The following is a 26,367-nucleotide window of genomic DNA, read 5'->3' as shown; positions in this document are numbered from 1 at the left end:
GTCGTGCTGCTGCTTTTTAGATGTTTGCGGTTGAACATTAAACTGATCAGCTGTCTGTTGCTCAGCTCTGTGTTACTGAGGAAAGAACATGAGCTATGAATAGACTAAGATTTAACTCCATAATTAGTGGTGCTGACAGCTGATTGATGATGGCGGCTCCCTTCATCTGCTGCTTTCATAATCACTATAAAGAAAACCAACTTGGATATAATTGCTCCTGTATAATCAAGCAAGTAAGCGAGTAGATATATAGCACCTTTCGAGAGCAAGGTGTCAAAAATGCTTTATCGAAGAAATAAAGCTTCCAACATAGATAAAACATCAGAAAATAGAATTTAAAGAAAAATTGAAAAGGCAAGTCTAATAAAATGGGTCTTGAGCTGCTTTTTAAAGATGTCCAATGTGTCCACAGAGTTCAGGCTGAGAGGAGCAGGAGATGGGAGGAGGAAAGGTTTGATTTGGTTTCATTAATCTTCCCATCAAAGAAAAGAAGAAATTGGTTGTATGCCTAACTTAAAAAAAAAAATCAGAACTGCAGGTGATGCAGGAGTAACTCATTAGGGTTAAATTTTGGAATACGAGACACAAGATTAGAGCTTTTAGCTGTTGTTGAGATATTCAGTCTGGACAGAAGTGATGGCCCGAATGACCCATCAATGGACAGATTAACATTACTATCTCTCTTAATGGCAATGCTTCATTTTAACAATTAATATTCAAATGCCTCGCACTCCAACCTGATGACTGCATGTTACACACACTGTATCCTCAGTCAAATAAACCAGCAGTCATTTGGCGTTTTGGAACCCTACAACTGGCTTTGTTTGGCTGACGGCTCGTCTTGATCTTCTCTGGTGCTTGTCTGAAAATCAAGCAAGGGAGGGCTGTGTGTGGATGAGTGCTGATGACATCGCTGGTACAGGTGAGTCATGCCGGCATCGAGGCTCAGTGCAGAGCGTCAGCGCAACAAACAAGACGACAGCAGAGGTGTTGCTGGCTGCGTGACGCAACTCCTGCAGCCTATTCCACACATCAGAACTGCCAAGAAAAAAACGATTGTTTGTGGAAAACAATGCAACACGTCGTGGCTTTAAGCAATAAAATAACATTTATTGAGATGTAACAAAATAAATAATCTGTTTTGCAACATAATAAACTGAGAAAGTTACGAATACTCAAGAGACAGGCAGGTGTAACTGATGCACAGCAAGCTACCTCACTGACAGACTCTGTGATTAAGTATAGAAAAATCCGAAAGTTTTCAACCATTATCAACATGAGCTTTGTCATTACACGAAGTCTGAATACAATTAACAGTTCACACAGGGCCAGGTAGGCTGACGGAACTCGTAGGAGCTGCTGTATCAAGACTCGAGCACCATGAGATTTCTTTCTGTAAACCTCTGCATGTGTTTGTTTGTTTTTCTAGAACTTAGAAAGTGAAGTTTAGTCACTCTAATTTACTGAGCCTCAAAGGACAAAAGAGCTGTTAAAAGGGGAAACTGACAGTTCACCTAGTAAATATCTAAGACTACAGAAATCATCCCAAAAACACACGGCCATGTTGTAAGTTTCTGCTACACCTAAAAATAAAAATCCACACTAACCACCACCTTCTGAAAATGCTGTGGCAATTTTTTTTTTTGTTAAATACTCTAAATCTGCAATGTAGTTTTGAATGCAGTTTCCACAAAGGCTGTACACTGGCACCTGTTGGGAACAACATTAAAGTAAAGATGGGAGAGAAGAGCAGCTGACGACAGCAAGCCTCCACCCTGCTGAAGGACCCTTGAGCAAGACACCCCGAAACCTGATTTCACTGTAGAGAGAGGCAACTGAAAGTTTGACTGGAAATCAATAAAGCATCTGCGTTCTTATTTCATGCCGCTGAGTTAAGAAAAGGTGTTCGGAGTACATTTTCACATGATTAAAGGTAATGAAAAGCCTGAAGTTTCATCTCTTACAAACACCATTTCAGCCACTTGTGCAAAAATATCATTACAGAGAGATGTGAGGGATGATGAAGAGCCACGGCTTTAAACCTCATGAACCTCAGCATGCCTGTTCAGATCTCATGGGTAATTAGATGATGCAGCAAAGGACAAAAGGCCCCTGAACCTGCGGCGGTGTTTGTGTGTAATCTAGATCAACATATGTCAGAAATCCATCTACGTGGACTTATCCTCATACAAGAACGTCTTAACACACTGACTTAAAAAAACAGAGCATCCATTTGTTTCCTGCCGCTGAGGAGCTGCTGACAATGTTACCAGACTGTTGTCTTATTGTGACTTGCTGGAAATACAGACAAAAGTCTCCCTACGAAAACCACATTTCCTTTACAGAACTTCAGCATGTCACTGGAATAAGTTAAGAGAGTCAGTTTCCAAAGTTGCAGTGCCCCCTGGTGCGTCGAGCCCATCTCATTTGAAACAGGCGACACTCTAAACACACTGCTCACAACAAGTCGACTAATTTAACAAAATATCAGCTTTTTCGCGATGAAATCAGTTCATTTTTTCCATCATCGGCTGAAATCTGCGGGACATTAAGTCCATGTATTTAAAAAATAAAACAAAAAAAGTGTGTCCCATATATGTTCACTGAATATAAAGTCAAACAGAACATCCTCAAGTTCAGTGTTCACCGCAGGTTTACGATATCAGCCGCTGGTAAATTATGACATTTGCTGGATTGATTTTGAAGTGGATAGGAGTCCTCTCCTCATCAGATGTCAGTGATGTGGGTACACGAGGAAAAACCTGCTCAGCAACAGCCTGTCTGGCAGACAGGGAGTGGAGGTCAGAGGCAGGCCTGAGAACAAGTTCCCTGACAACGGTCGAGGGTTTTCATTTCCCGCGGTGATTAGAGTCGTCTTTGGTGATGCAAGGGCTACTGCTCCTGCACGTTGTTATCGAGCTCCGCCTCTCCACTTTACTGTCAAGGTCTATGGAGAAAGGTAAAGTTTAACATGAGACCTGATACGGAAATGAACTTAGGACTCACTTAAAGAACTACAAGAGAACCACTGAAACGTCAAACATATGGAAAATGAAAGTGCACCTTTATGTGTTTTTGCACATTTTATTTGAAACCAAACACTGCTACTGCTTCATCCTTTGAGTGCGAGATGAACAGTGCACAGTTTTACAATGACTGGACAGCAAGTTATTCTAACACTGAGGCAAAGGATAAATATAAGTTAAGAGTCACAGTAATCAAGATGCAACCAGCGTTTTAAGACCTTTGAATAATAGTTTGGGGAATTCAGCAAGAAGCTCTCCCACATGGAGTGAAGTCATCACGGTTTATATGACCAACCCAAGCTGTTGAATAACGAAAAGTCTCCAGTGTTACAAGTTTAATTAGTTCTGGGCTGGTGATAATGATGAAGTCAACAAATCAAGTGAACAAGATGCCTTCACAATATGAGATGAATAGACATGAATCTATTCATAATAATGATGTGTATTCGCACTGAAATAATTAGCTTTGATGTATGGTGTGATGTGAGACTGTAAATGTAAATAGTACGAAAAGTGTTTCCTGTGTTTAAGAGTCAATGAATATTCATTTCTTGACTACTTCTTTATTTATTTGCTCATTAAGAAACCCTCATTGTCCATGTGTGTTAACAGTGTGCAGTAATATAACAAAACTCAAAGTCCAAAAGAGATGAGACTCTGCGTGAAGCTTAAATAAACAGAATGTGGTCATTCGCTCATCCTTTTCAACATATACTCACCAAAAACAGTACAAAGACAATATATTTAATATTTGACCTCCATTGATTTTTGTAAATATATATTTATTCTGAATTTGATGCAGCAACATGTTTCAATCAAGTTGGGACAGGAGCAACTAAAGACTGGGAAAGATGCTCCAAAAACACCTGTTTGGATCATTCCACAGGTAAACAGGTTCATTGGTAACAGGTGAGAGTATCATGATTGGGTATGAAAGGGGCATCCTGGAAAGGCTCAGTCAATCACAAGCGAGGATGGAGAGAGGTTCACCACTTTGTGAACACATGACTGTATAAAGGATGTCACTACATGGACTCAGGAACACTTTGTAAAACGTTTGTCTGTAAACACAGTTTGTTTGCAAATGATTTCATTATGTTTCTATTTATGTTTTACAGGGTGTCACAACTTTATAGGAATCAGGGATGAAGAATGGAATTTGTGATAACACAAAAATTTACGCGCAGACAAGGGCAAATACTGGCGGTCAGATTCATCAGACGGAGGACTGTGAGTCCCTGATTTAAATGTTGAAAGGATGTATGAGAGGTGATATCCTGACTGTTTGAACCGTCAGCGGAAGATAAGTGATGGCAGAAAACAGTGACGTCGACAGGAAGTGAGAGAAAGTTGTGATTAATGAGAGAGGCAGACGAAGGAAACTTGGATGAGTGAGAGAGAGAAAAAGCAGCAAGACAAAGTGAGGGAGATCGACGTCAGAGATGAAACATATGTCATTTTTTTTTGTTGTTTCCGCAGTCCTTTTGGTAGAGGGAGAAGATGTATAAAAAAGACTGTGCCATTTCCCTGCCCACAGGTTTTATTTTTGTACACTGTCGCTTGGTGAGTCAATGCAACGCCCCTCCAATTACCTCCCACTCCTTCGCCCCCACGCCCCATCCATCCCGCCCTTCAGCCCACGCACCTAACACACTCTGACGTCAGTCGCTGCTGAGAGGGGGGGTCCGATTCTGCCACCCACAGAGTACTTCCTATCCCCCCCCCCCCTCCCTCCCCGCCCCCTCATGTCTTTGCTGGCTTCCTTCTCCTCGCTTCATCTCTTCAACTGGCTATCACAGCCCAGAACGACTAACTTGCCCAGATCATTGCTTTTTTTCTCTCTTGTGAGAAGCTGTGATGCATCAGAAAATTGCTACAGTAACAGGGTATTAAAAAAGCGCTATAACAGTGTAAACCCCCCTCCAGACCACCACCCTCCTTATCGCACTCTCTTCCTCTCTATATATCACTCTCCTCCTCCTTCTGTTTCCCCTCCTAACTTCTATCCTCTCTAATTTACAGTCTGGTGAAGTTCAGCTGTACATGGTGGGAGGCGTCACCTAGTGTGACTCACTAGAGTTCAAGCTCTAGAGCTATAAAATATTCATTGTTTCGAGAGGTTAGTGAGTCTCTGTCTGTCAATTTCAATGCAACCTGAATCCCAACTTTAAGGAATAGTTTGATGTTTTGCTTATTTTATAGTTTAATATAAAGCTTATTTGCTTTCTTGATGAAAGTTGGGTAAGAAGATTGATGCCACTCTCGTGTCTCGCCAGCAGCAAGTTAGCTTAGCTTAGCATAAAGACTGGAAACAAGGGGAAACAGCTAGCCTGGCTCTGCACAAAGGGAACAAAATCCTCCTACCAGATCACTAAGTAACACATTATATCTTGTCTGTTTAATCTGTACAAAAGCCGCAAGTTGCCTTCAGCCAAGAAATAGTTGAGCACATGATCTCCTGTGATTTCTTTACACTCCAGTTTTTGTACACATTCAACAAAGATATAGTGCTTTAATAAGTATTTTTAGAGGTGCCGATAGTCAGAGTTTGCTCCCTTTGGACAGAGCCATGCTATTGTTTCCCCATTTGCTGTCTTCGTGCTACGCTAAGCTAACCAGCTGCTGGCTGGGGCCTCTTATTTACGATACAAATATGAAAGCCAGGAAGTGAAAAATGTATTTCCTTAAATGTTGAACTATTCCTTCAACCTTTTAGTCTGTGTCCATTATTAAGAGCATAATATTTTCAAGTCATTAGTAGAAAAGTCACCTGTTGAGTGAGTTCCTTCTGACCCTAGGCTGAGCTTGCCAGCCCGATCATGTGACACCATGCGAGCCAATCGCAGCCCTTCATCCATTAGCGTTTGCTGTATGAGATGGCGACTCCAGTTGGTGGGGTTGGAGGTGTCAGTGTGGGGACGGGGGGACGGAGACTGGTTGCACTGTGAGCCGATGTCTAACAGGACAGAGAGATTTGGGTGTAAATGCTGACTTTAAGCACCAAATGTTTCTATATACATAAAGATCAACTGAAGAGACACATTTTTCTATTATATCCATCTGAAGTGTTTACCATGTGATACACTGTCGAGGCTTTCTGCAGACAAGCTGTCATCATCTGCCCTCTGGGTCAAGCCCTCTGAGCCCTCCACCGTGAGCAGTGAAGACACGCTTTCAGGCACAATCACCTGAAACACATCACTGTCAATCTGGTGCTGACGAATCACTTTAAATCACTGACAAGTGACCTGGAATTTGGCGTCGCCGTGTGTTAGAATCACACATTCATCTGTAAAAAGTCACACTGAATATTGTTGAGTGGCGGCAGTGCTGCTCTGAAAACTCACCTCGTGTCTCGCTCTCTTCTGTGACAGTAAGCTGTTCTCATCTGCGTTTGTCCTGCAGGAGGAAAACAGTTGAGCCAGTTGAACATGAGAGTTCAGTCTTGACCTTGGAAACAAGTAATATGGTGAAAAAACAATCTTGACTGGAGGTCTATTGAAGAGTGTTTCTGCAGAGCTTTCAAGTGCAAGATGAAGGCTGAAGGCTCAGAGAAAAAGCATCACGGACCTTGATTTAAGATTTTCTTTTTGGCAAATCAAGTCTGTGTTTTTGCACAAGATGCAGCAAGAGACAAGAAGTCACACCAACTAGAACTTCTATTCAACTTGACCTGGTACAGAAATTTAACTATAATCTCCCAATAAACTGTGCTTGCCAGAATTATTTGTATGCTAACATATACAGGGGAACTTTTGCCTTTATCTTTGTATCATTTAAGAAGTCGTTAGCTGTGGTACGTGCTTGTTGTAACTTTCTGCAATTATCTCTTCATGAGGCACATTTTGTTAAAGAGACTGCTGCTATTTATGGTCATTAAGATTATATGAAAATATTTTGTGCAAGTTAACAAACACACCGGAGGTTTGTCTACCGCTGTGTGGCTCCAACGTTCAGCTCATTATACTAACAGTGGAGAGGTTGGAGTTCAATTCCCACTGTGATCTGAACCAGGTTCATTGTGAAAATGAATGAAGTGGTGGGAAGATGACTCACAGACACCACGTGGTACACAGAGAATATGCTAAATACAGTTTTTGTCAGCTATGAAATAATTTCATTTACATTTATTTCACATGTGGCTTGTTATACTGCTACTCCATGTTGCTGCAGACTTTGATTTTGTTTTCTACAACAAAGAAAAACCATATTCTTGGTTGTCTTTTTTCTCGAGGTAGAGGAACATTGACGACACAGCAGGTGCAAGGTGTGTTGGTCATTGGCTGCTGGTGAACAGATCACTCTTCTCTATGGCAGCGCCCCTACCTTGCATGCTTTAGTGTGGAGGTGTAGGCACATTTTCTCGCCACCTGCCGAGCCAAAGAAAAGAGCTCCACCCGTCTCAGCAAAAGGGCATTGTCGCGCATACAGAACTGGGCTGCAGCTTCATTGATGATCAACTGAGGAGGAAAAGCACTGGGTGAGGGACAGATGGACACTTTGACATGCAGATAATACAGAAATTATACTTTTACTTTTATTTTGAAATGTATATTGATGCCTCTGGTTTACATTGTGAGCCTTCCTTTAGAACAGATTCTTGAAACATGATGTGATATGTTCAAACACTCCATCTTTGCTCCCGTCTTTACTGCTTTTACCTCGTGATGTGTGAGCTGCTTCCCTTCTCTCCTCTTGGAGTCGAAGCGTCCATAAATGAGGCTGTACTTGCGGATCTCTTCTTCTTTGTTCACGTCCTGGGACCCCATTTTGAAGATGTGCCCCACAGTCTTTGCCATCTTCTTGTTCATCCTAAGCAGAGTTTTCACCTCTGCAGGATCCGACCTGGGCAGGGTCCTGAGGAGCCTGTCCACACTCTCAACCACCGCCCTTGCCGTCTCCCCGTCCAGCTGTCCTCCGGGCCAGGCTGACAGGGCTGCAGGGGTGAAAGAAGCCGAGGGGCTTGGAGATGTGGAGGGACCTGGGTGACATGTTGACAGCAGAGGTGGGCTGGGCGGGTCCTCCTCTATTCCAGATGCAGAAGCCAAAGTGCAGTTCCCATCAGGCTCTGGGCTGAGCCAGTGTGGGTCCATGGGTGACAGTTTTTCTCTGAAGTGTGTGTCTGGTGGCTGTGGGGATGCCTGGGAGCAGGGGCTTCTTGGACTTCCGCTGTGCATGGGAGTGAGACACGCCCGATCCTCCCTTTCGCATGGAGACCCCGGCTGCCCGTTGCTCACAGACTTCCTGGGCCCACCTGCCGGCCCACCAGCACCCGTCCCGTCCACTTTGAACAATGGGATGCCCCCGAGGGGAACGTTGGAGACGGGCTGGCTGAAAAGGGCAGGATTTGCCGCCCAGTCTCGGAGGGCCTTTTGCAGCCTACGCACGTGCAGTGGCTTGGTGGCCATGCCAACTAGTGCCATGATCTCCAGAAACTCCTCCTCTGCTGCCTCACAGAGCTGCTGCACGTCGTCACCACCCTGCTGGATGAAGGTTTCATAATAGGCCAGCAGGTTGGCCCTCTGCAGCACCCGATAGAGCTGCAACTCCCCAAGTGTGCGTGGCAGAGACATGGCACACGGCACTGGAAAGTTTAGGCAGGAGAAAGGAAAGACATGAACCTGCAGGTGGAGAAATCCTCTACAAGTTATTCATTTAGTTCAAGATTGTGCCACCTGGAACACAAGAGTCTTTCTATCTTGATGAACATCGGTAAAAAAAAACAAAACAAAACAGATGAATACAGGAAGTTTATGCGTGTTTTGGAGCAGTTTCCTCCATATCCAAACTATTTTCACAATGAACATGTGTTTCATTTAAAGCCTTACGTGACAAAAGGGTTGAGTATACAGTACGTAAACCTGTCTTACCTTCTTCAGGTCAGGTAGACGGATGTGCGCAGAAGGGACCGCCGCAACTACGGAAACTGGTCTCACCAGATGTCACAGGTCGTTACTCCCGGACTGAAACTGATGGAGGAATAAAAACTGATTTCGGTCGAGACAAAAACACGTCACATTGAGACTACACTAAAGTACAGACGCCTGGATTACTGTCTCCAGTTCAGACACAACCATCGACTGGAGTGTCCCTGAGCCAGATGTCAGAAAAACACCCCGCTCAAAGCCTCATCGCAGTTGTTATCCTATTCGTTTCTTACCCTGTCGCCTAATGCCGAAAGCTTCCCCGGCTCAGATTGGCGTAGTAAATCCCCTTTGCGTATCGTACCTCGTCTGAAATCACTGGCAGAAATCCTCCTCCGGCGCACCGTATTGGTTGCTGGCTGCCCTGTCTGTGTGGGCTGGAGAATGACGGGGGCGGACTGCAGCACGCCATCTGACCGAAAAAGAGCCTTCCTCTCCCGGTAGAGAGGCGGCTTTCAAATTGGAGATGTGGGTGGTGGTGGTGGGGGCTTGAAATTAACCCTCTACGTCTTCAAGACTGGTCTTTTATGTAGAAGCTTTAGGGGGTTCCCGCAGTTTCGCCAGGTCAAAGACCCACAAAACAAGACGTCAGCACGAACACTGTAGGCTCATACAGAGAACTCTGAACAGATGTGAGGTTTACTAAACAGCCCCCACCATCATTCATGTAGGAGGTGAGTGGTCGTACATTATTCTGAGAGTACAGGTTGTTCCCCCAACTACTTTTTAAATGCTTATTTATTTTCCGGTTTAAAGGGTCAGTTCACACAAATAAAACCACATTATCAGTGCCTCTAACCCTCTGAGTCTCTGCCTGTGCACGTCCAGGGTCAGCATCTGCAAACCTTATTGCTTTCCTCACGACTAGTGCAAATGTAGTTTTAATTGCACTATCTTGTTACTCAAGGCACATTTAGTGCATGTATTTCCTTCATGACATTATCTTGAGTGGATGAACAAAGTCTGATTACTCTTCTGTTTGCTAATTACCGTCATGTCATGTGTCTAAGAGGCCACACCTGGGTGTGGTGTGCACACACAGTTGTGATATTGTGGATTTATTTGTGTGAACTGACCATTTGGAAATAAATAAGCATTTAAATAAGTGGTGGTGGGGAACAACCTGTACTCTCAGAATAATGTACGACCACTCACCTGTACTGCATGTCCTGTATGGTATTTCTTGTGCACACATTCTTCTCTTGCAGTTTTAGGTTTGCAGGTTTCTAGTTTCAGAAACAACAGGACACATTAAAAGCCACCTGTCACCATCTTGGTGAGCAAAGTACATCCTAAACATACACAGTAGAAAACACATAGAGTGTGTGCAAATGTCTTTTTCTATGGAACAAGAAATGGATTGATTCTGTCAGGATTTAGTTTGCAGGATAGTGTCAGGCTGAATGGGAAGTCACATACTGTGCAAGAAGAGGAGAAGTTGATAAAATGTTTTGATGAACTAAATGGCCAAATGTATGTGACACCCAAACAATAAACCCCACTTCAACTGACAGGGGGCCAATAGAGAGAAAGTAAAACTGGTGTAATGTTTGATCTATAAGTTTGTTTTTTGTTTAAAGCGTCACAACAGTTGGTGTTGAGTTGCAGAATATTTACTGGGGCATGTGGACAAGGTATTACAATAGCAGAGGCATGATAAAAGCATACGTGACTTTTCCTCAGTCGTTACACTACAGGAAGGGCTGGGTTTTTGCAAAGTTCCTCAGGGTGAAAAAGTGGGACTGAGCAAGTGACTTCACAACCATTTCTTTTATGGCTCTCAGACAATCAAAAGCTGTCCTTGACTTGATGTGAACTGAAAGCACACTATTGTCTTTAATGTAAGTACATTTTAAAGAATTACGATTTCCCCTAATTGAAACTAAGGTCCCTTACTACAGCCATATGGACAGACTTGTTCAAATACTTTTGGACATGTGTATAATGTCTTGGATACTACTGAAGCTTCCTGGTGGGGTGTTATTTGGATAGAGTGATTTATAAAAAGGTAAATGACTATGTCACTCGGTTAAATAATACAATACTATATTTATTAAGGAAAATGTATTCACAAAATTATCAAGGCTGGTTGTTAATTTTCAGCTATACCTAGACATCAGTGGGTGGCAGCACTGCTTTTCTCAGTTGCTTGCTAACAGTCAGAAAACAACGAAGAAGGAGAAGGGGGAGGAGGAGGAAGAAGAAATTGGAAGAAAGTAGGAAAAGGAGCAAGAGAAGAAGAAGTGGCTGTTAAAAAAAAAAACAACACGGGCACTTGGCTGTCTGTTAACAAACAACGTTACACAATTATCTGAGAGGTATATATGACATCTAGTTTGTTTGAATGCAAAATGCAAAATAATTTGCCTCCTCACTGGACTCGCCCGGTGTCCAAAACATGCCTTAGCTTACTCGTCGTGAAACCCCACAGGAAGGGGGAACAAGCGTTAATATTAGCTAGTCCTGCTCGCTGCTGTTACTAGCTAACACTTAGCTGCTCGTTTTGTTGTTTGCTAGCTAAAGGCGTAAACAGTAAGCTGCTGTGCTGTGTTTTCATCTGCGTTTGAGACCATATTTAACTGAAATGTTGTCAGGTTAGCCAGCCAGAAGCGAGCTAATTTTAGCCCCTGTATCGCCTGTCTGTCCTGCTGTTGGCTGGCTGCTTCCTCATGCTAACAACCTGGCTGTCGACTAACATTAGCCGCCTTTAAAACACAAGGTGTTGTTGTCAGAATTAAAATAATATCAGGTTAGTCTGTCTGCCTGTTCAAGCTGGATTGAACATTTTGCAATGGCTGTTTTTTTTTTTTTCTTTTTTCGGTTTTTGTCGGTTGTGAAAGGTCAAACGGTTGTTCATGCAAATGGTTTTTAGATAGCTTCACTTTGTCTATTTGGCTAAGTGAATTAGCAAACAACAAAGCAATATAACTGAACGTTAGTCTGTGTTGTACTATTACATAGGTACGCTTTTAAGTATGTTTGATCGTCTTACTTCACTTATGATCACTTTTACGACGGCTGGATAGATAAGGTCATGTAGCTACGTTAAATGTCAGTTAATCATTGAATGACTTTGCTCAATCGTGTTTTGTTTTTTCCTTTTATTTAGGACAGCTCCTTCAAAACCGTGTTGTCAGACAGTCATGGACATTTAAGTTTTTTAACTCTAAATGATCTCTTAGCACTGATAGAAGCAAGTGGAAGGTAAAAACTTTTGATTGTGTCAGTTTACTAGAAATGTATTCATCACAGGGCTGCAGCTAACTTCTTGTTGTAGTCAGATATTTGTTCTATTCAGAAACGACAAATGCCTGTTACAGTTTTCTACAGGTCAAAGCCAAAATATTTGGTTTACAGTTCTATGAAGCAGAGAAAAGCAACAAATACAAAGATAATGTGTCAGATTCTTTGCTTGATTAGTTAACTTTTACTGTAGTAATTGTAATTTCATATTTCTAGATTCACATGTGTTGTAATACAGAACCCTTTGTGGAAAATTCAGTTCAGAAACTGTCAAGATGAAATAGCCAGATGTGAGTGTCTATGGCTAGCCGGTGAATGAAATGACTAAAAAAAAATGAACCACAATGATCTAATTCACCAAGAGATATTTAAGAATAGCTGCCATGATGTCTCCAATTTGGTAGAGTATTTAATGGTTGACAAACGTATACCGTCAGAGTGGCCTCCCCTTCTGCTCTTATTTTTCCATCAAGGTCTTCTTTCTTTTAGGTTTTGAGGGTGTAGAAACTTGCACTGTAATATAAATGACTGCTGATAGAAACACGTTTTTCTTATTCACAATGTGTTGCCTTTCAGACAGCGACCTAATGGATGATGTGAGGTGTGTAAAAAGCCTTGAGACACATCGACGTGGCTGCTGATATGGTGGACCTGAGGCTGACCCTCAGGAGCCCCCCAGTCTCACTTTTTTATGAGAGTCTGGGGAAAACGTTGCCACAGATTATGGATCTAGGATATCATCTTCCATGAGCCTTCAGTTTCACAGTGCTTCAGTCAAACAGCTGTAAGGAACATGGAGAGAGAAGCAGCTGAGAAGGAGATGGATAGCGTCACAGACACTGATGAAGAGAGCCCTGATGGTGAGTCCACATCAGTCACCAATTCTGGTCAGTGGGAGACCCGGCGGACTGACGATGACTGGGAGCAGGAGGACAAAGCCTATCTCAAATCTCAGGACCCCCCAAATCCAGCCACTCCACAAGACTCTGAAATTGGTGAAGCAGAATATTGTGGATCTACAGAGGCCAAAGAGGATGCTGAGGAGGCTTCAGATGGGTTTGAGCATGATGCCACTGCAGAGCACGAGAACTTGCATGTGATAAATCAAGAAGAGGATGAAGCTGCAAAGGAGCAGCACATGAATGGGGAGTCTGGTTGGAGGAGTGAGGGAACTGGAAGGAGATGCAAACTGAGAAGCAGTGGATCGGTTTCAGAGCAGAGCAGTCAAAGTGCTTTTTCCTCCATTCAGAAAGGCAATGTTATGTCAAGTGGTGGTCGTCACAAGCAGACCCGCAGACGTAACCACCACCACCATCAGCAGAGCCGAGGTCGCAGGCGGACAGGCAACCAGCTCTTCTTGGCTTTCAAGGAGATGCTGTCAGAGTCTCTGAGCTTTTGGTGCATCTCCTGCGTCCACATGATGATTGAGATTATCGTCACATTAACTCACAATTGTGGAGTCGGTGTGGAGGTCGGAGGGGTGAAACTTTACAACTTTGGGCAGCAGCTCCTTGTGAAGATCACAGACACAGCAGGAATGAAGGCGGATGCTAGTCGGATTCTGAAATGGACGAAATGCACTGGAATGGATCTGGTGGACAAAGTTGTTAGGTCAGTGAAGTGGGTGAAGACAGCTGCCTTATCTTGTCTTAGACTTTTCTGTGCTTTGGTTATTCTCGGTTCCCAGTGGGCAAAGGGTGTGTTAGTCCGCCTTGGTGGAGAGAGGGGAAAGCGGTACTGGACAGCTTTTCAGGACTCAAGGTTTTGGAAGAGGTTGGTGTCCCTGCTGGAGAGAGTCCGAAGCAGGTTCAGGAGAGATGGCCATGTCCCACCGTCCAGCCCCGAGTCACCTGGCAGAGCAGGGAGAGGCCAGCCAGGCCAGGAGCTGGAGAGGCTGCTGGCCATGGCTGACGTACCGGAGGACGAGCTTGACCCCTTTACAGTGCTCGGCGTGGAGGTACACGCCACCGAGGCCGAGCTGAAGAAGGCCTACAGACAGCTGGCTGTCCAGGTGCGTGTGAAGTTCCAGCTATTGGATGCCTGAATTAATGACTAATAAACTGCATCCGAGGCCAAAATATTCTCCTATCCCTTTTGCAACCTTTTCCTTTGTCCTTTCTCTTTCAGGTCCATCCAGACAAGAATAAACACCCACGAGCTGGAGAGGCGTTCAAAGTACTGCGAGCTGCCTGGGATATTGTCAGTAACCCAGAGACACGACGAGAGTATGAGTTGTGAGTACACAGAAAAAGAGGTAATCGCAGGACACATAAATTATAAAGCAAAATGAAAGTAAAAATGGATCAGGTATCTTCAAACATATATATTTAGTAGCAACATTATTATTTGCACAATATTCAAGTTTCCTACAATATATGAAAAATTGGATGGTCAATACAAATTGATTGGATCTATTCTAAGTCTGTTGTTTTCTTCTGAGCTTATTCTGGTTAATGGCCCTAAATTACCACAGTGATTTTGAGTGTGTTTGATTCCTTCGACCTGTTCATGTATCACCAACCAGTCTGTTTCGTTTCCATGCAGGAAGCGTATGGCAGCAACTGAGCTCTCAAAGTCCATGAATGAATTTCTCACTAAACTGCAGGATGACCTGAAGGAAGCCATGAACACCATGATGTGCACCAAGTGTGAAGGCAAACACAAGTACGTCACTACACACCCAGCATGGTCAACTGAGCCAGTGTCAGACATCTGCTCAGACTGAAGTTAGAGCATTATGCATTACACACATCTGAATGGTATCTCCTGTAGGAGACTTTCACCACATTGTATTTACTTCATGACCTGTGTGTGTGCAGGCGGTTCGAGATGGATCGTGAACCTGCCGAGGCCCGCTTCTGTGCTGAATGCAACCGTTGCCATAGTGCTGAGGAGGGGGACCTGTGGGCCGAGTCCAGCATGTTGGGCCTACGAATCACATACTTTGCCTGTATGGATGGCAAAGTCTACGATATTACAGGTCTGCTTTCTCTTCACATTACCTGCTGCCCTCATCACTAACTGTAGTTTGCATGAGCTCAGATATTATCACTGCCTGTATTTGCAGGTAAAAGAAAAGGTTCAGAGCAGTTTCAGAGTATTTCCTAGATGCGCTTTTTTCTCTCATGGCTCATGTGACCTGTTGTGATGTTGTCACATTTCAGAGTGGGCAGGTTGCCAAAGAATAGGCATTTCTCCTGACACACACCGGGTGCCCTATCACATCTCTTTTGGTTCAAAGAACAACAGCAACTCCACACGACACAGGTACGATCTTTTATTCAAGCATCACCTATTTTGTCCTCCTCTTCCTCATTTAGGCCTCAAGTTTATCCATAAACTGATAGAAACAACAGACTGTTTGGGGGGATATTACTCATCTGGAGCATCTGCTGTAGTTTTCTTGTTTGAAAATAGAAAGTAAACAACAGTGGCCTTTTATGTTGCTCTGACAATTTAGATTTATAAAGCATTGAAAAGCATACTGTGATGTGTTGCTGTGATGATGATGTTAACAGAAATAAGCCTACACTGTGTGTATTTTGAATCAAGATATACTTTATGTTCAGATAGATTATCATCTTGCCCTTAATGTCTTTACAATTGGCCCTGAGGCTCCAGCACAAAAGACCTCTGACGTTTCCAACTCTCCCTTGCAGGACGCCCTCAGAGCACGCCGCAGGTCCCACCAACCCTGCAGATTTGCAGGACTTCTTCAACCGCATCTTCAAGGGAGGACCTCCGAACGACATGGCTGCCAATGGGGGCTTCTTCCCCTCAGGTCCGCCCCATCACCAGCCGCCTGGTGCTGGAGTACCCCCGTTCTCCCCTCCCCCAGGCCAGACAGGTTTCTACATGCCGGGGGGGCACCGACCAGAGTCCAGCGAGACATGGGCTGAAAGTGGCAAACCCCCCAGAAGGAGGAAGAAGGTCCGCAAACCCTTCCAGAGGTGAAGCCTGTAGAGTTCTCAGTGTATCAACATAGCAACACAGGGACACAATAAATAATGGCCATGTTTGTCTCTCGCCTGCCTGTTGGCATGCCAAGATCTGAACTGGAGGAGATTCATGCGAGTAAGGCTGTGGTCAGATCAGCCAGAGCAGAGAGACTGCATCACGAAGAGGAGCCTGTTGACTGAATATAAGTATTGAAGGAGATTTGAAGACACGGCAGTGACGGTGCTTTACCTCTCATTTCATCTTACTTTTTGTTGGTCTTTAAGACGACTGTAGCCTTGGCATTGAAGTCCTTATTGGGATACTGGAATGAGACATTTTCCTTTCATAATTTCCTGCCAACTCTTGCAATGCATGATTTATTCACCTGCATTTAACACTTCAGTTCTCTCACTTTAGTTGGTCACATTTTGTCTAAGGTTAGTTTGAGGCATTGGTTCCAGACAGTGTGACCCTTGAAGAGAGGGTTACAGTGAGCTATGATCACTGAAATCAGCATGAAGAAGATGACTGAGCAGCTTCACTGCGTCAGTGTTACTCATGACATGTAGGTCTAGATCCGCACCTCCGCCCACCGTGTTTCAGGAATGACTCGGAACCAGCTAAACACAACACATCTGAACAAAATTTGCAAGAACAGCAGAACATTTTGAAAACTTACATGCAGTGACTTCATTGTTTTGTGAGCTGGTCTGAGCAGACAACTCTCTTTACAGTAGGTATGGTGTGAATCTCTGGCAGTGTGCCCACAGAGAGTATTTCAGTATACATACCTCAGCCAAAGTCACAATCAGTCAACCTGCAGCATTTGGGATCCATTGAGGCAACTAGCACTTGTGCTGTTTTTCCCAGTCGTTTGTATGACTATAAACAGGCAAACTGCCTCTTAAACTGACATGGTGCACAATTAAATATGACCTGAATCTTTCTAGATTTCTAAAAGAACACATCTGTGCTTTCTAGAAGTTAACTTTTAGTAGTTACATATTACAGAACCTCTTAATAAAACAAATCCTCTCAGAAGATTTGGCCATTCATGCTAAAGTTATGCTAAAGTGGATGCTGATATTTATGTGCCGATTACCAGAGACTCACATCCTGCATACTAAGACCACCCACCAAAAATGTATTAACCGCTCTCTTCAAGAGCCACTGAGCCAGAGAGGAGTTGGTGAACCTGCAGTGTCGTCAACATGTAAAATCTGGACCTGAAAGAGTGAAAGTGAGTTAAAAAAAAAAAGAAAAAAAAGCTTTGTTGTTTTGAGTTACACTGATTCAAACATGCCTGCCTTCTGTTTATTGTTTCAGCTCCAGATTGACATAATAATTGCAGCACAGGTTCAGATCTGACAGCAGGAATGAGTTCAGTGGTGTTTCTGTCACGCTGAGCCGCAGCCGAGTCGCTTTGAGGACGTCTCAAAACTTCAAAAGTGACACCTTGACATTTTGAAATGTTGACAGTTTGCTTCAGCGGGGATTCATCGCTGCTCATGTCATCTACGCTGCCCCGTTGACTCCCCGTGTACTCTAAATGAAAACATTGGTCACAGTTTAATTGATTCACGCAGTAACACCACAGAACGTAAGAGAGTTAATTTGATATTAGCCTTCACAGTGCCGTCAAACGAGTTCTTCTTTCCATCAGCGTTGTTTTGTTTAGTGTGATCACTGCTGTCTCGACAGTAAGCCTTGACATGAGAGTCAAAAACACTTTACAACATAAACTATCTGTTAACGTCATACAGCTGATTTGCGCAGTTGTTCAGGCTGCTACGTCTTCTTAAGTGCCATTTTTTTTGCCAGCTTTGAAGCTTACATCAGTGATCTTTGATGACGAGACAGTAAAACGTCTCACAGATTTGTCTGGAGCCGTTCTGCCTATTACATTCTGTCATCTCTGAGGCTCCTGACATCATATAATTAGAGGAATTGATAATCTGACTCAGTCATGTCCTATAAACTAGCGTTTTCTTCCACTTGGATGTGGTTCAGCTTTCAAAATGTCAAAGTCACACGTTCACGGAAAATCTGAATCCGAACAACTGATTGACTTTTAAATCTCTCCAGTGTTACTTTATGTAACAGCATGAAGGGTCGTGGAGATGGACGTGGTTGTATTTTGGGTTTTGGTTTCTTGAGACAGAACTGATATTGTTTACAGCTGACAATATGAAGACTGAGAGTGTAGTGAAAATGATGATGTGTGAGATAAGGCATTTGACAAAGGTTATTTTTTATATTGACACTTGATGAGAAGAACCATGTTGGATGTGTGTTTTTTTTGTTTGATTTTGTGTTAATTTGCACACCCAGCCCAGTTATACCATCACAGGGATTCTGAACAGTCATCAGTGATTTAGCCTCACCAGACTCCTCCAGCTGCAGCTGAGTAGGAGGTGTAGCTCGCTAAGCTAACAGCTCATTTTCAAGTTAAGGTTTTTTTTTTTTTGTTTGGTTTTGTTTTGGGAGAATCTGAATGCGAAATGAGTGATACGTTTTTGAAAAACAGCATTTGAGTCGCACAACCACAGAACTGTTTTATGGCATTATAGTGCATTATGTGGGTTTGTTTGGTAACTTGAGAAGGGGCCAACCTTCGCTCCAGATATTGTTTGAGCTCACTGAGGCAGGACATTAAGTTTGCCATGTTTCTTTTCATGTGTCAAATAGTTTTTCTCTTGCACATATTTGACCAGTTTCTCAGACATGGATTGAGTTGTTAACTAAAATGCAGTTCTCTCGAAATGAAACCAACTGAAAATGTCAGACTGTCCTGGATTTATCTTATTCTGGTTAAAAGAAACCATGTGATGGCATAAAGGAAGATTACAGTAAGACACAGCTACGAGGGTTTAAATTAGTTTTTTCAATCAGGCTTAAATTGAGATACTGTGTGATCATCATGGAGAGGTCTACCAAACTTTTCATCTTGTGCTCTTGTTAAGGACTAGTTCATTTCCACATATTCATGATCTACCATCAAACATCTCATTCAGTCCCTGTCTGGGAAGCTGGAGCCACAGCTGGAGCCACAGCTGTCAACCACGTGAAGCAGAGTGCGTCGTTTTCCACATGTCACCTTGACTTGAGAATGTACAGTGCTGTATGTTCAAGGTAGCAGTTCGAAGTCCAGTTCAAGAGGTCAAAGAAAGAGCCAACACATTTCTTTTGTTTCTTTTCAAATTCTTAACAGAATATGCAGAAGTATTGCAAAAAATATCTGACAATCATCAGGGTTTTTTGTAGGGAATTATGATGCGAGTTCCCTGGCTGGCAAACAGTTTTAAAATATCACTGTTGGGTTTCTTCCCCCTGCTTTCTCTGGTTTTCAAAATAAAGACAATTTCCTATATGCACATCGTTGTTCTGTTTTATGCTCATTATACAACAAATGATTTGTCAGTTAATGCATATCAAAGTCATTTCAAATATATACAGTGACAAGGAAAGTAAGGTTACAAACATCTGGATAAGAATCTGTTTCAGTCCTTCAGAGGAGCCCTTTCGCCTGCAGAGGTCCCATCCTTCACGTTGGCTTAATATTTCATTTTACCGTAAACCCAAACTGAAAAGGTCTCTCTGTGTCACTGTTTTACCTCATATGGCTTCTCCATTCTCTGACCTTATTAACTAATGGTGCTACAGCCATGGAAAGAGGGCAGGGCATGTCAATCCCTGTGCTCCTTAAAAGGAGCTGTTTCAGAGAGGTGCAGATTCCTGCACACCGCCTCATTTGAGTCTCATCCACTCACTTGACTTATTATAGTCTTTCACAGGTTAGATAGGGTGGAAAATTTGTAATATCACTTTTCATGACTGCAATTGAGACTGAAAGAAAAGTCCTTCAGGTCTGTCAGAGGCAGTCTTGTGATGCCACATTAGCTTTTCTTTGGCAGTGAAGCGTTCCTCAGCTGTCCAGCAGTGAGCACTCGACTTTCTTTTCCTTTTCTTTATGCAACTTGTAGACGAACTGTCACAAAGCTTTGCAATGTTTAATAAATGATTACCAAAGTCTGAACTGAACAAAATTCACAAATAATGCTTGGTTTGTTGTAGCTGCGAGGAGGAAGCCAACGTACTGGATCGCCTCCGCTTGACAACTTGTCACTCATAGACGTCAACAGGAAAACTGACTGAGAAACATTCGTGTGATTGTCTAAACTTTCTTCTGTCTATAGCATCGACCCATGCGACAAAAACGTCCAAATGATCTGATTCCAGCTTCTTAAACATGGACACTTTCTAGTTTCTTTACGCCTCTGTGAGAGAAAACCCTAATATCTTCGAGTTGTGGACATTGGAGGATGTCATCTTGGGCTCTGAGAAACACTGATCTGCATTTTTCACCATTTTCTGACATTTTAGAGACCAAACAACTAATCAATTCATCAATAGGTTAATTATCAAAACAATAAAACAATGGTGGGTTGCAGCCCAATTCAAGTCTTATTTAGCTCCATGATTTTACCCCTGATCATGCACCTCCATACCAAGACCATACACTATTTGAAAGTATTATTTGGCCCAGACCAGTTGTTCATCTTATAATATATACACTTGCAAACATATCAAATATATCTGGTTAAAATAAGTCAGTATTATTTATAATTAAAATACTTCATCCTGGACCCACATCCTTCCCTCTACTAATACAGAAAACATGAATACGATCATATATGCAACAAAGATTGCTTCAACTCGTGCTGATTTCTTCCCCTGCTCTGTCTACTACAGCTTGCCTTTCAGAGCTCCCATGACGCTGCGGAGCCGAGAACAGTCCCGATAAGCCACCAGGCCGCCACTGTTAGCCCAGCGGTCTGCTCCTTTACACTCAGCGTTAGGCTGGTGGTAGGTCAGTTCTGTGTGGTGATCATGTGCTCCAGAGCTGGACTGTAGACACTTAGCCAGGTCCACCACGCCCCCTCCGAGGGCTCGGAGCAGGGCGTGAGGAGCGCAGGAGTCCCACTTAAAGGTGCTTCCCTCTGAGAGGATGTAAACATCAGCCAAGCCCTGAATGACACACAGGATCTTGTAGCCGGCTCCAGAGGCGTACATCAGCCTGTCAGGGCCGCACAGCGAGGTCAGGGCTTCCTTCACCACCTGCTTCTCACTGGAGCTCAGCACCACAGACAGCCCGCCTCCAGGTCCATCTTTAGGCCGGGACTCTGAGCAGGCGCTGACGCCGCCGCAGGACACCCCCCAGAAATGCTTCCCCCTCCAGCTGTGAAAGCAAATAATTACCGGTGGGCTGAGAATATTTTACTTTAGTGGAAGAGAAAGAGCCCAGAATGACAGTTCAGTTCTTCACTCAGACATCGACATTAACCCCTCCTGTAACCCCTCCTGCGTCACTAACTGAAAAACATGTCTGTCAGCTCTCCACCAAAATCATCTTCTGAATTTAAAGCTGCAATAACTGATTTTTTGCCCACTTGAGGGCAGCAGAAATCCAGCAATCACTCTCTTTTAGCTCTGTTTTTGGACCCTACCACCTTGTGAACAAAAACATTGATTATAGCTGCTTTAAGCTTTAAAACTGGCCGTGCAATCAGTTTTATATCTTGGTTACATAGTTGTCCACAAGGTTAAGGCAGTAAGTCACCTCCTCGTCTAAACACTCCCCACAGTTTTCTGACTGATCTGACAAGTAGAGGATCTGGTCAGCTTCAAACTGCAGAAACCTGCGCTCACCATGTGAGTTCTGGCCGTGTCAGGCAGAGAAAAAGATGCTGAGATAAAGGCAGACACAGTGAAAGCACATACGGTATAGATACACACAAAAGACACAGATGTATGTGAAGCCCTTTCAGACATGCAGCTCTTTATGCAAATTAGATGAAAATTGTCATGTCTGAATGAGTGCTTGAGCCACAAGGGAAACACACACAGGGGGTGATTTGACATGCATGATTACCTTTCTTTGCAGCAGATAATTGGACAATCGTTTGATTTTGGGTTGTTTTAATACATTTTCAGAGTCTGAAAATACTAAATGTGCTGAAAATATTTGTCATTGAAGAAATCCTATGTGGGAAATGAACATGAATATTAAATATGATTAAGGTCTTATGTCATAAATTCCATTTATAGATGATTTGAAACTGTTTTATGGGGCAGCTGCTTGAGGAAGTGTTTTCTGTACTTTCTGTTTTTAACCTACCGTCCTCCTGCTGGATCTTTATGGTTGAACGGCTGGTTGATGACGCCCATGACGGGCTCGCCTGTGCTCCGGAGATAAACGCCGATGAGAACCAAAGCACAGTGCAGACCTGAAGGGAACAGGTGGCCCTCCTCCAGCACCTCCTCTCGGCCCTCGATGTACTGGCTGGTGGCATCTTGATGAAAAAGAAGAGACAAACAGTTTTCACTGAGCCTCTGCTTTCCACCACCGGAGTTTCCGGATCACTGCGACGGATGGAAACCAGCGAGCCTCTCACCTATGGGGTCGATCCAGATGCCGAGCTCAGAGGGGCTGAGGGGCACTGTCAGACCATCTGTGTGGGTGTCGATGGTCTCTGGGTCTTGGTGGATGGCCCGAGCCAGCAGAGACGCCGCCGTGTGGTCACCGTCCAGCACGGAGGCCAGCAGCGTGGCAGTCTCCTCCTCTGTACCGCACACTGTGACAGTCACACTCTCTCCTGGTGACGCAGAGCCAGCGAGGATTACTTTACAGCAAAGACTTCAAATGTTTACACAGAGCGGCGCTTAAACATTTAGACAGTGACACGCTGATTATGACTGACTATGCATGTGATTGTTTTAGATGAAGATCAGTCACCGTGAGGTTCAAGTGAACGTCAGCAGGTCAAGTGTATTTTCCATCCTCCCGGTATTTACTCTACCCTTATGAAGATGAAGGGGCACTGATTATTATTATACCAGAAGAAGAATCACAAACAGCTTTGTTGCACATACAAGGAATCTACCTTTATGTATTTTGCTGCAAGACATACAGCACTTCTTAATCTTATGTTGTCTCATTTTAATAGATTAAAGCTTCTATACCAATATTATTGAGTCCCTTTGAGAAAGACAGTTAACCCCCAGCTGCTCAGTGGACATGCTCAGCGGCTGATGAATCAAAATGTGGTCACGGGCAGGTGAGAACATGTTTAACTGTGTGAGTGTGAACAGGGCGTTGCAGAAATAGAGAGCACTGCTCTCAGTGAGCAGCTGAGAAGAAGAGCTGATCAACAGAAGATTAATCTGCAACGATTTGACGATTGATTAACCGTTTAAGTCATTTATCACGCAAATGTGACAGTAAGCTGAAAATCGTTGGGTTTTGAACTGTGAAACGTGGAGAAGTCGGGCTTTAAGTAATCTCTATAAACAGATATCTGCATGTGAGTGCAGAAAATTCTGGTATCGAGGCGGTCTGGTCTCCATTTGTAGTCTGAGTAGTATTGATCAGTCATGTCTGAGCGGACTTTGGTTGCATGCAGGTAAACGTTCCGTGTGGAGAGCAAAAAGAAGCAGAATGCACTGGCCGAAATTAAATCTCTGAATCCATCGGCCGTCATCTGACCATGATTTAGCTTTTTATTAGCTTTTTATCTGCATTCATATCAGACTGCATACAGCGACCAGTGCACAACAGAGCAAGTCTTGTATAGATATCTGTTACCCATGGTCTCACTGGAAGCCCCAAAAGAGGCCATATGGTCAGAGGACAGCCGGTGGGTTGCAAGACTTGTTTTGTTGAAGCCCTGCTGTGAATGAGATTTTTCCAGACAGGGCCCCGTCACAGGAGCAGCTAACGATGCAGGACGTGCCTGTGGTGATACAGTACTTTCATGGTGTCAACTCTAAAACAAATTTGCAACCAATGCAATAGCAAAATCTGTCTGACGTGCAGTGATCCCAGACCTTTAGGGGGCCCCTGTGGGACCTCTGGGACCCCAGGGCAAGAGGCCACTTTGCCTTATTATTAATCTAGTATTGTTGCCCACACACCTTGAAGACTGAGATGTTTGACTTCCGTCCTATAATCCTAATAGTGACCTTACAGTTACAGCCAAAGTTAACAGGAGAACATCAGCATGTAGGCTGTGAAGAACATCTCATAATTACCAAGCCCGTTTTCAAACTTGTTGGACTCCTCTCCATGAATGAAGCCGGCCATCTCGGGGAACTGAGCAGAAGAAGAGACAGGTCACGATTACGATCCAACACACACACTCAGGCTGCACTTCATTCACACAGCCTTGGCTTCTCCTACCTGAGCACCAACGTCATGCCGGATCATCTCCTGGATCACCACGTCGGCGAGCGTCTTGAAGTCCTGGACGAACTTCTTGTTCTTGTCATCTCCGGTCTTCTCTTGTACGAGGAGCTGAAAGAGGGGCGCCTCCTGCCTGCAGACCCGAGCCACATTAGCCGCTTTCTCAGCCACCCGGAGCAGCAGCCTCAGCAGATCAGCCATGCCTGGACACGAGAAAGGAAGAGAGGGTTTAGTCAACATAGAGATGGAAAGTCGGAGAGAGAGAAAGAGAGAGGCAGGTCACACTTTGACACACTGAGCTAATTATAGCCTCAAAATGAAAACGGGTTATTTCTGAAAAAAAAAAAAAAAAAAAAAGTGTGTGAGGGAGGGATGTGGCTTCAGAGCTTTGCATATGAACCAGCACAGCATCTTCACTGGAAAAGAGAGAGAGAAAAAAAATTGCCAATTTCTATATTATTTAGAAAATCTGCAAAACTTAATGACTTAACTGTGCTGTACTAGTAAAACAATGTGAGAAATACAACAAGAGCCCACTGAGAGCCACCTACACACTGTTGAATGCTCTTAGTAATGTCAGAGGACAGTAACAGTCACTTAACTATGTTCTCTGCGGATGGAAAAACATGAAAACCAAACATCAGAGTAGCTGTTTTGACTTATAACTACTCTTAATTTTACTCCAGACAGCTGCCTATATTAACGCTACTGCTCTCAACATCCCATTGGACGGGTTTGCTGGGGTTTAGCTTAGCATTTATGAGGTTAGATAATGGAGCAAATGAATTTGAACGTCAGAGAACATGAAAGCACTGTGAATTGACTGAAAGCTTACCAAAACCCAGGTTACACACTGCTTATTCCCTCTCTGCTGTCGCTCTACTTCGCTGTGTTTTCCCGTCCGCCCGACAGTCACTAAACGCGGTTGATTTCGCGTGAAAGGACGCTGGGTTTCAGTAAAACAGTGATATTAAAGCGGTTAATTAACTCTAGGCTTCGTCTGCTCTGGTTTCTTTGCGTCAATGCGAGTTTCCTATCACAGGAAGGGCGGACCGTCTCCTCACATCTAGGCCGCCATCCACAAGGTTCAGCCAAACGCGCAATCAGAGAGAGAGCGAGAGAGAGAGAGCGCGAGCGCACGGTGAGCTCGTTCTACAAGGTATGGACAACAGGAAGTAGCTGCGGGGCGTTCAAGCAAAGGCGGAAATTTAGCCTTCCAAGCAACTGTAGATTGATTTCAGGTAAAGTGGAACACTTTAACACAAAGAAGTCTGACGTTTATTTTTATTTATTTATTTATTTTTTTCCATTTCCACAGATAATCTTCAACATGCCAACAGTGAAATCAAGGAGTATAAATTACGTAAAAATAAGTTATACTGACATAAGCTCCATCTGTATGTCCTTTACAAAAATGTAATTTTCTGGTTGAGTGGGACACGTTTGTATCTGTATTGCATTAGCATTGCTCCATAGCATGTGCGTTTTCAGCAAACAATTCCAAATTTTTATTCAGATATGTTTGTTTAATCCATCTTTCGTCCAGTCTTTCATTTAGCTGATTCATTGAATGCTGCCACTGCACACAATGTATCAGCAGTCAACATACAGTAGTTAAATGGAAATGGATAATTGTCTAAATTATAAGCCGGAGTAGGCTATTGTTATTTAATTAAAAACAAATTATCAGGAAATAAGTTCAAAACTTGATTAATTAGTCGAAGGGACTTCTGGACAGTGGATCTGCACAATGCTTTTTCTCCATTTGCCCAAGTACTCTTACAGCTCCTGTTACTGTCTGTCATATATGGATATAGTATTTTTTCCCTCTTAATTCTACTCTACTTTCCTTAATATTTCATTTTTATTTCACTTCTCTTTTCTCCTGTTTGCCTGGCAGTATTTTTGCCATTTCCTGTAGGCTAATTATTGTTAATTATAACTACTGCTTATGACATATTTGCTTATACTTATTTGTTAATAATTATGTATT

General features: G+C 43.4%; 3 protein-coding genes across 6 annotated transcripts; 1 reads left to right on the top strand and 2 right to left on the bottom strand.

Moving 5' to 3' along the window:
• Nucleotides 1-1,086: 1,086 nt before the first annotated feature.
• On the bottom strand, nt 1,087-9,322 carry nab2 (NGFI-A binding protein 2 (EGR1 binding protein 2)). Of its 3 annotated transcripts, none has more exons than XM_076755840.1 (8): nt 9,187-9,322; nt 8,897-8,995; nt 7,688-8,610; nt 7,353-7,486; nt 6,374-6,425; nt 6,100-6,214; nt 5,797-5,982; nt 1,087-2,947 (listed from the first exon to the last, which is right to left on the bottom strand). In XM_076755840.1, the coding sequence occupies exons 3-8, from the start codon at nt 8,597-8,599 to the stop codon at nt 2,850-2,852; spliced, it is 1,497 nt and encodes a 498-aa protein (XP_076611955.1). In that variant the 5' UTR covers nt 8,600-8,610; nt 8,897-8,995; nt 9,187-9,322; the 3' UTR covers nt 1,087-2,849. The 3 variants fall into 3 exon arrangements, with proteins under 3 accessions (XP_076611955.1, XP_076611965.1, XP_076611945.1); XM_076755850.1 differs by having other exon boundaries at nt 7,688-8,647; nt 9,187-9,314; XM_076755830.1 differs by having other exon boundaries at nt 8,897-9,270.
• A 1,816-nt stretch (nt 9,323-11,138) lies between these two features.
• On the top strand, nt 11,139-19,506 carry dnajc14 (DnaJ (Hsp40) homolog, subfamily C, member 14). 2 transcript variants are annotated; one of them, XM_076755804.1, is made up of 8 exons: nt 11,640-11,699; nt 12,060-12,154; nt 12,770-14,204; nt 14,321-14,427; nt 14,738-14,857; nt 15,013-15,173; nt 15,358-15,460; nt 15,853-19,506. In XM_076755804.1, exons 3-8 carry the CDS (start codon nt 12,987-12,989, stop codon nt 16,145-16,147), a joined length of 2,004 nt encoding a protein of 667 aa, XP_076611919.1. In that variant the 5' UTR covers nt 11,640-11,699; nt 12,060-12,154; nt 12,770-12,986; the 3' UTR covers nt 16,148-19,506. The 2 variants fall into 2 exon arrangements, with proteins under 2 accessions (XP_076611910.1, XP_076611919.1); XM_076755795.1 differs by lacking the exons at nt 11,640-11,699; nt 12,060-12,154 and adding an exon at nt 11,139-11,268.
• inpp1 (inositol polyphosphate-1-phosphatase) lies at nt 19,010-25,456 on the bottom strand. The gene is made up of 6 exons (XM_076755817.1): nt 25,210-25,456; nt 24,372-24,577; nt 24,224-24,284; nt 22,588-22,788; nt 22,311-22,485; nt 19,010-21,371 (listed from the first exon to the last, which is right to left on the bottom strand). The coding sequence occupies exons 2-6, from the start codon at nt 24,573-24,575 to the stop codon at nt 20,879-20,881; spliced, it is 1,134 nt and encodes a 377-aa protein (XP_076611932.1). The 5' UTR covers nt 24,576-24,577; nt 25,210-25,456; the 3' UTR covers nt 19,010-20,878.
• Between the last annotated feature and the right edge of the window lie 911 nt (nt 25,457-26,367).

Source organism: Chaetodon auriga, chromosome 2 (assembly GCF_051107435.1).
Source record: "Chaetodon auriga isolate fChaAug3 chromosome 2, fChaAug3.hap1, whole genome shotgun sequence".
NCBI lineage: Eukaryota > Metazoa > Chordata > Actinopteri > Chaetodontiformes > Chaetodontidae > Chaetodon > Chaetodon auriga.
Note: the sequence above shows the minus strand (reverse complement) of the source record. Positions and strands in the feature narration are given on the sequence as shown.

Coding starts and splice junctions, on each gene's coding strand:
- nab2 (XM_076755840.1), bottom strand. CDS start 8,599: ATGTCTCTGCCACGCACACTTGGGGAGTTGCAGCTCTATCGGGTGCTG. Junction 5,983..6,099: donor CCTCGACAGTGTATCACATG/GTAAACACTTCA, acceptor CTGTCCTGTTAG/ACATCGGCTCACAGTGCAAC. Junction 2,948..5,796: donor AGAAGGAACTCACTCAACAG/GTGACTTTTCTA, acceptor CTTTCTCCATAG/ACCTTGACAGTAAAGTGGAG.
- dnajc14 (XM_076755795.1), top strand. CDS start 12,987: ATGGAGAGAGAAGCAGCTGAGAAGGAGATGGATAGCGTCACAGACACT. Junction 14,858..15,012: donor AAGTGTGAAGGCAAACACAA/GTACGTCACTAC, acceptor GTGTGTGTGCAG/GCGGTTCGAGATGGATCGTG. Junction 15,461..15,852: donor AGCAACTCCACACGACACAG/GTACGATCTTTT, acceptor TCTCCCTTGCAG/GACGCCCTCAGAGCACGCCG.
- inpp1 (XM_076755817.1), bottom strand. CDS start 24,575: ATGGCTGATCTGCTGAGGCTGCTGCTCCGGGTGGCTGAGAAAGCGGCT. Junction 24,285..24,371: donor GGCATGACGTTGGTGCTCAG/GTAGGAGAAGCC, acceptor TCTTCTGCTCAG/TTCCCCGAGATGGCCGGCTT. Junction 22,789..24,223: donor CAAGTTTGAAAACGGGCTTG/GTAATTATGAGA, acceptor CTGCGTCACCAG/GAGAGAGTGTGACTGTCACA.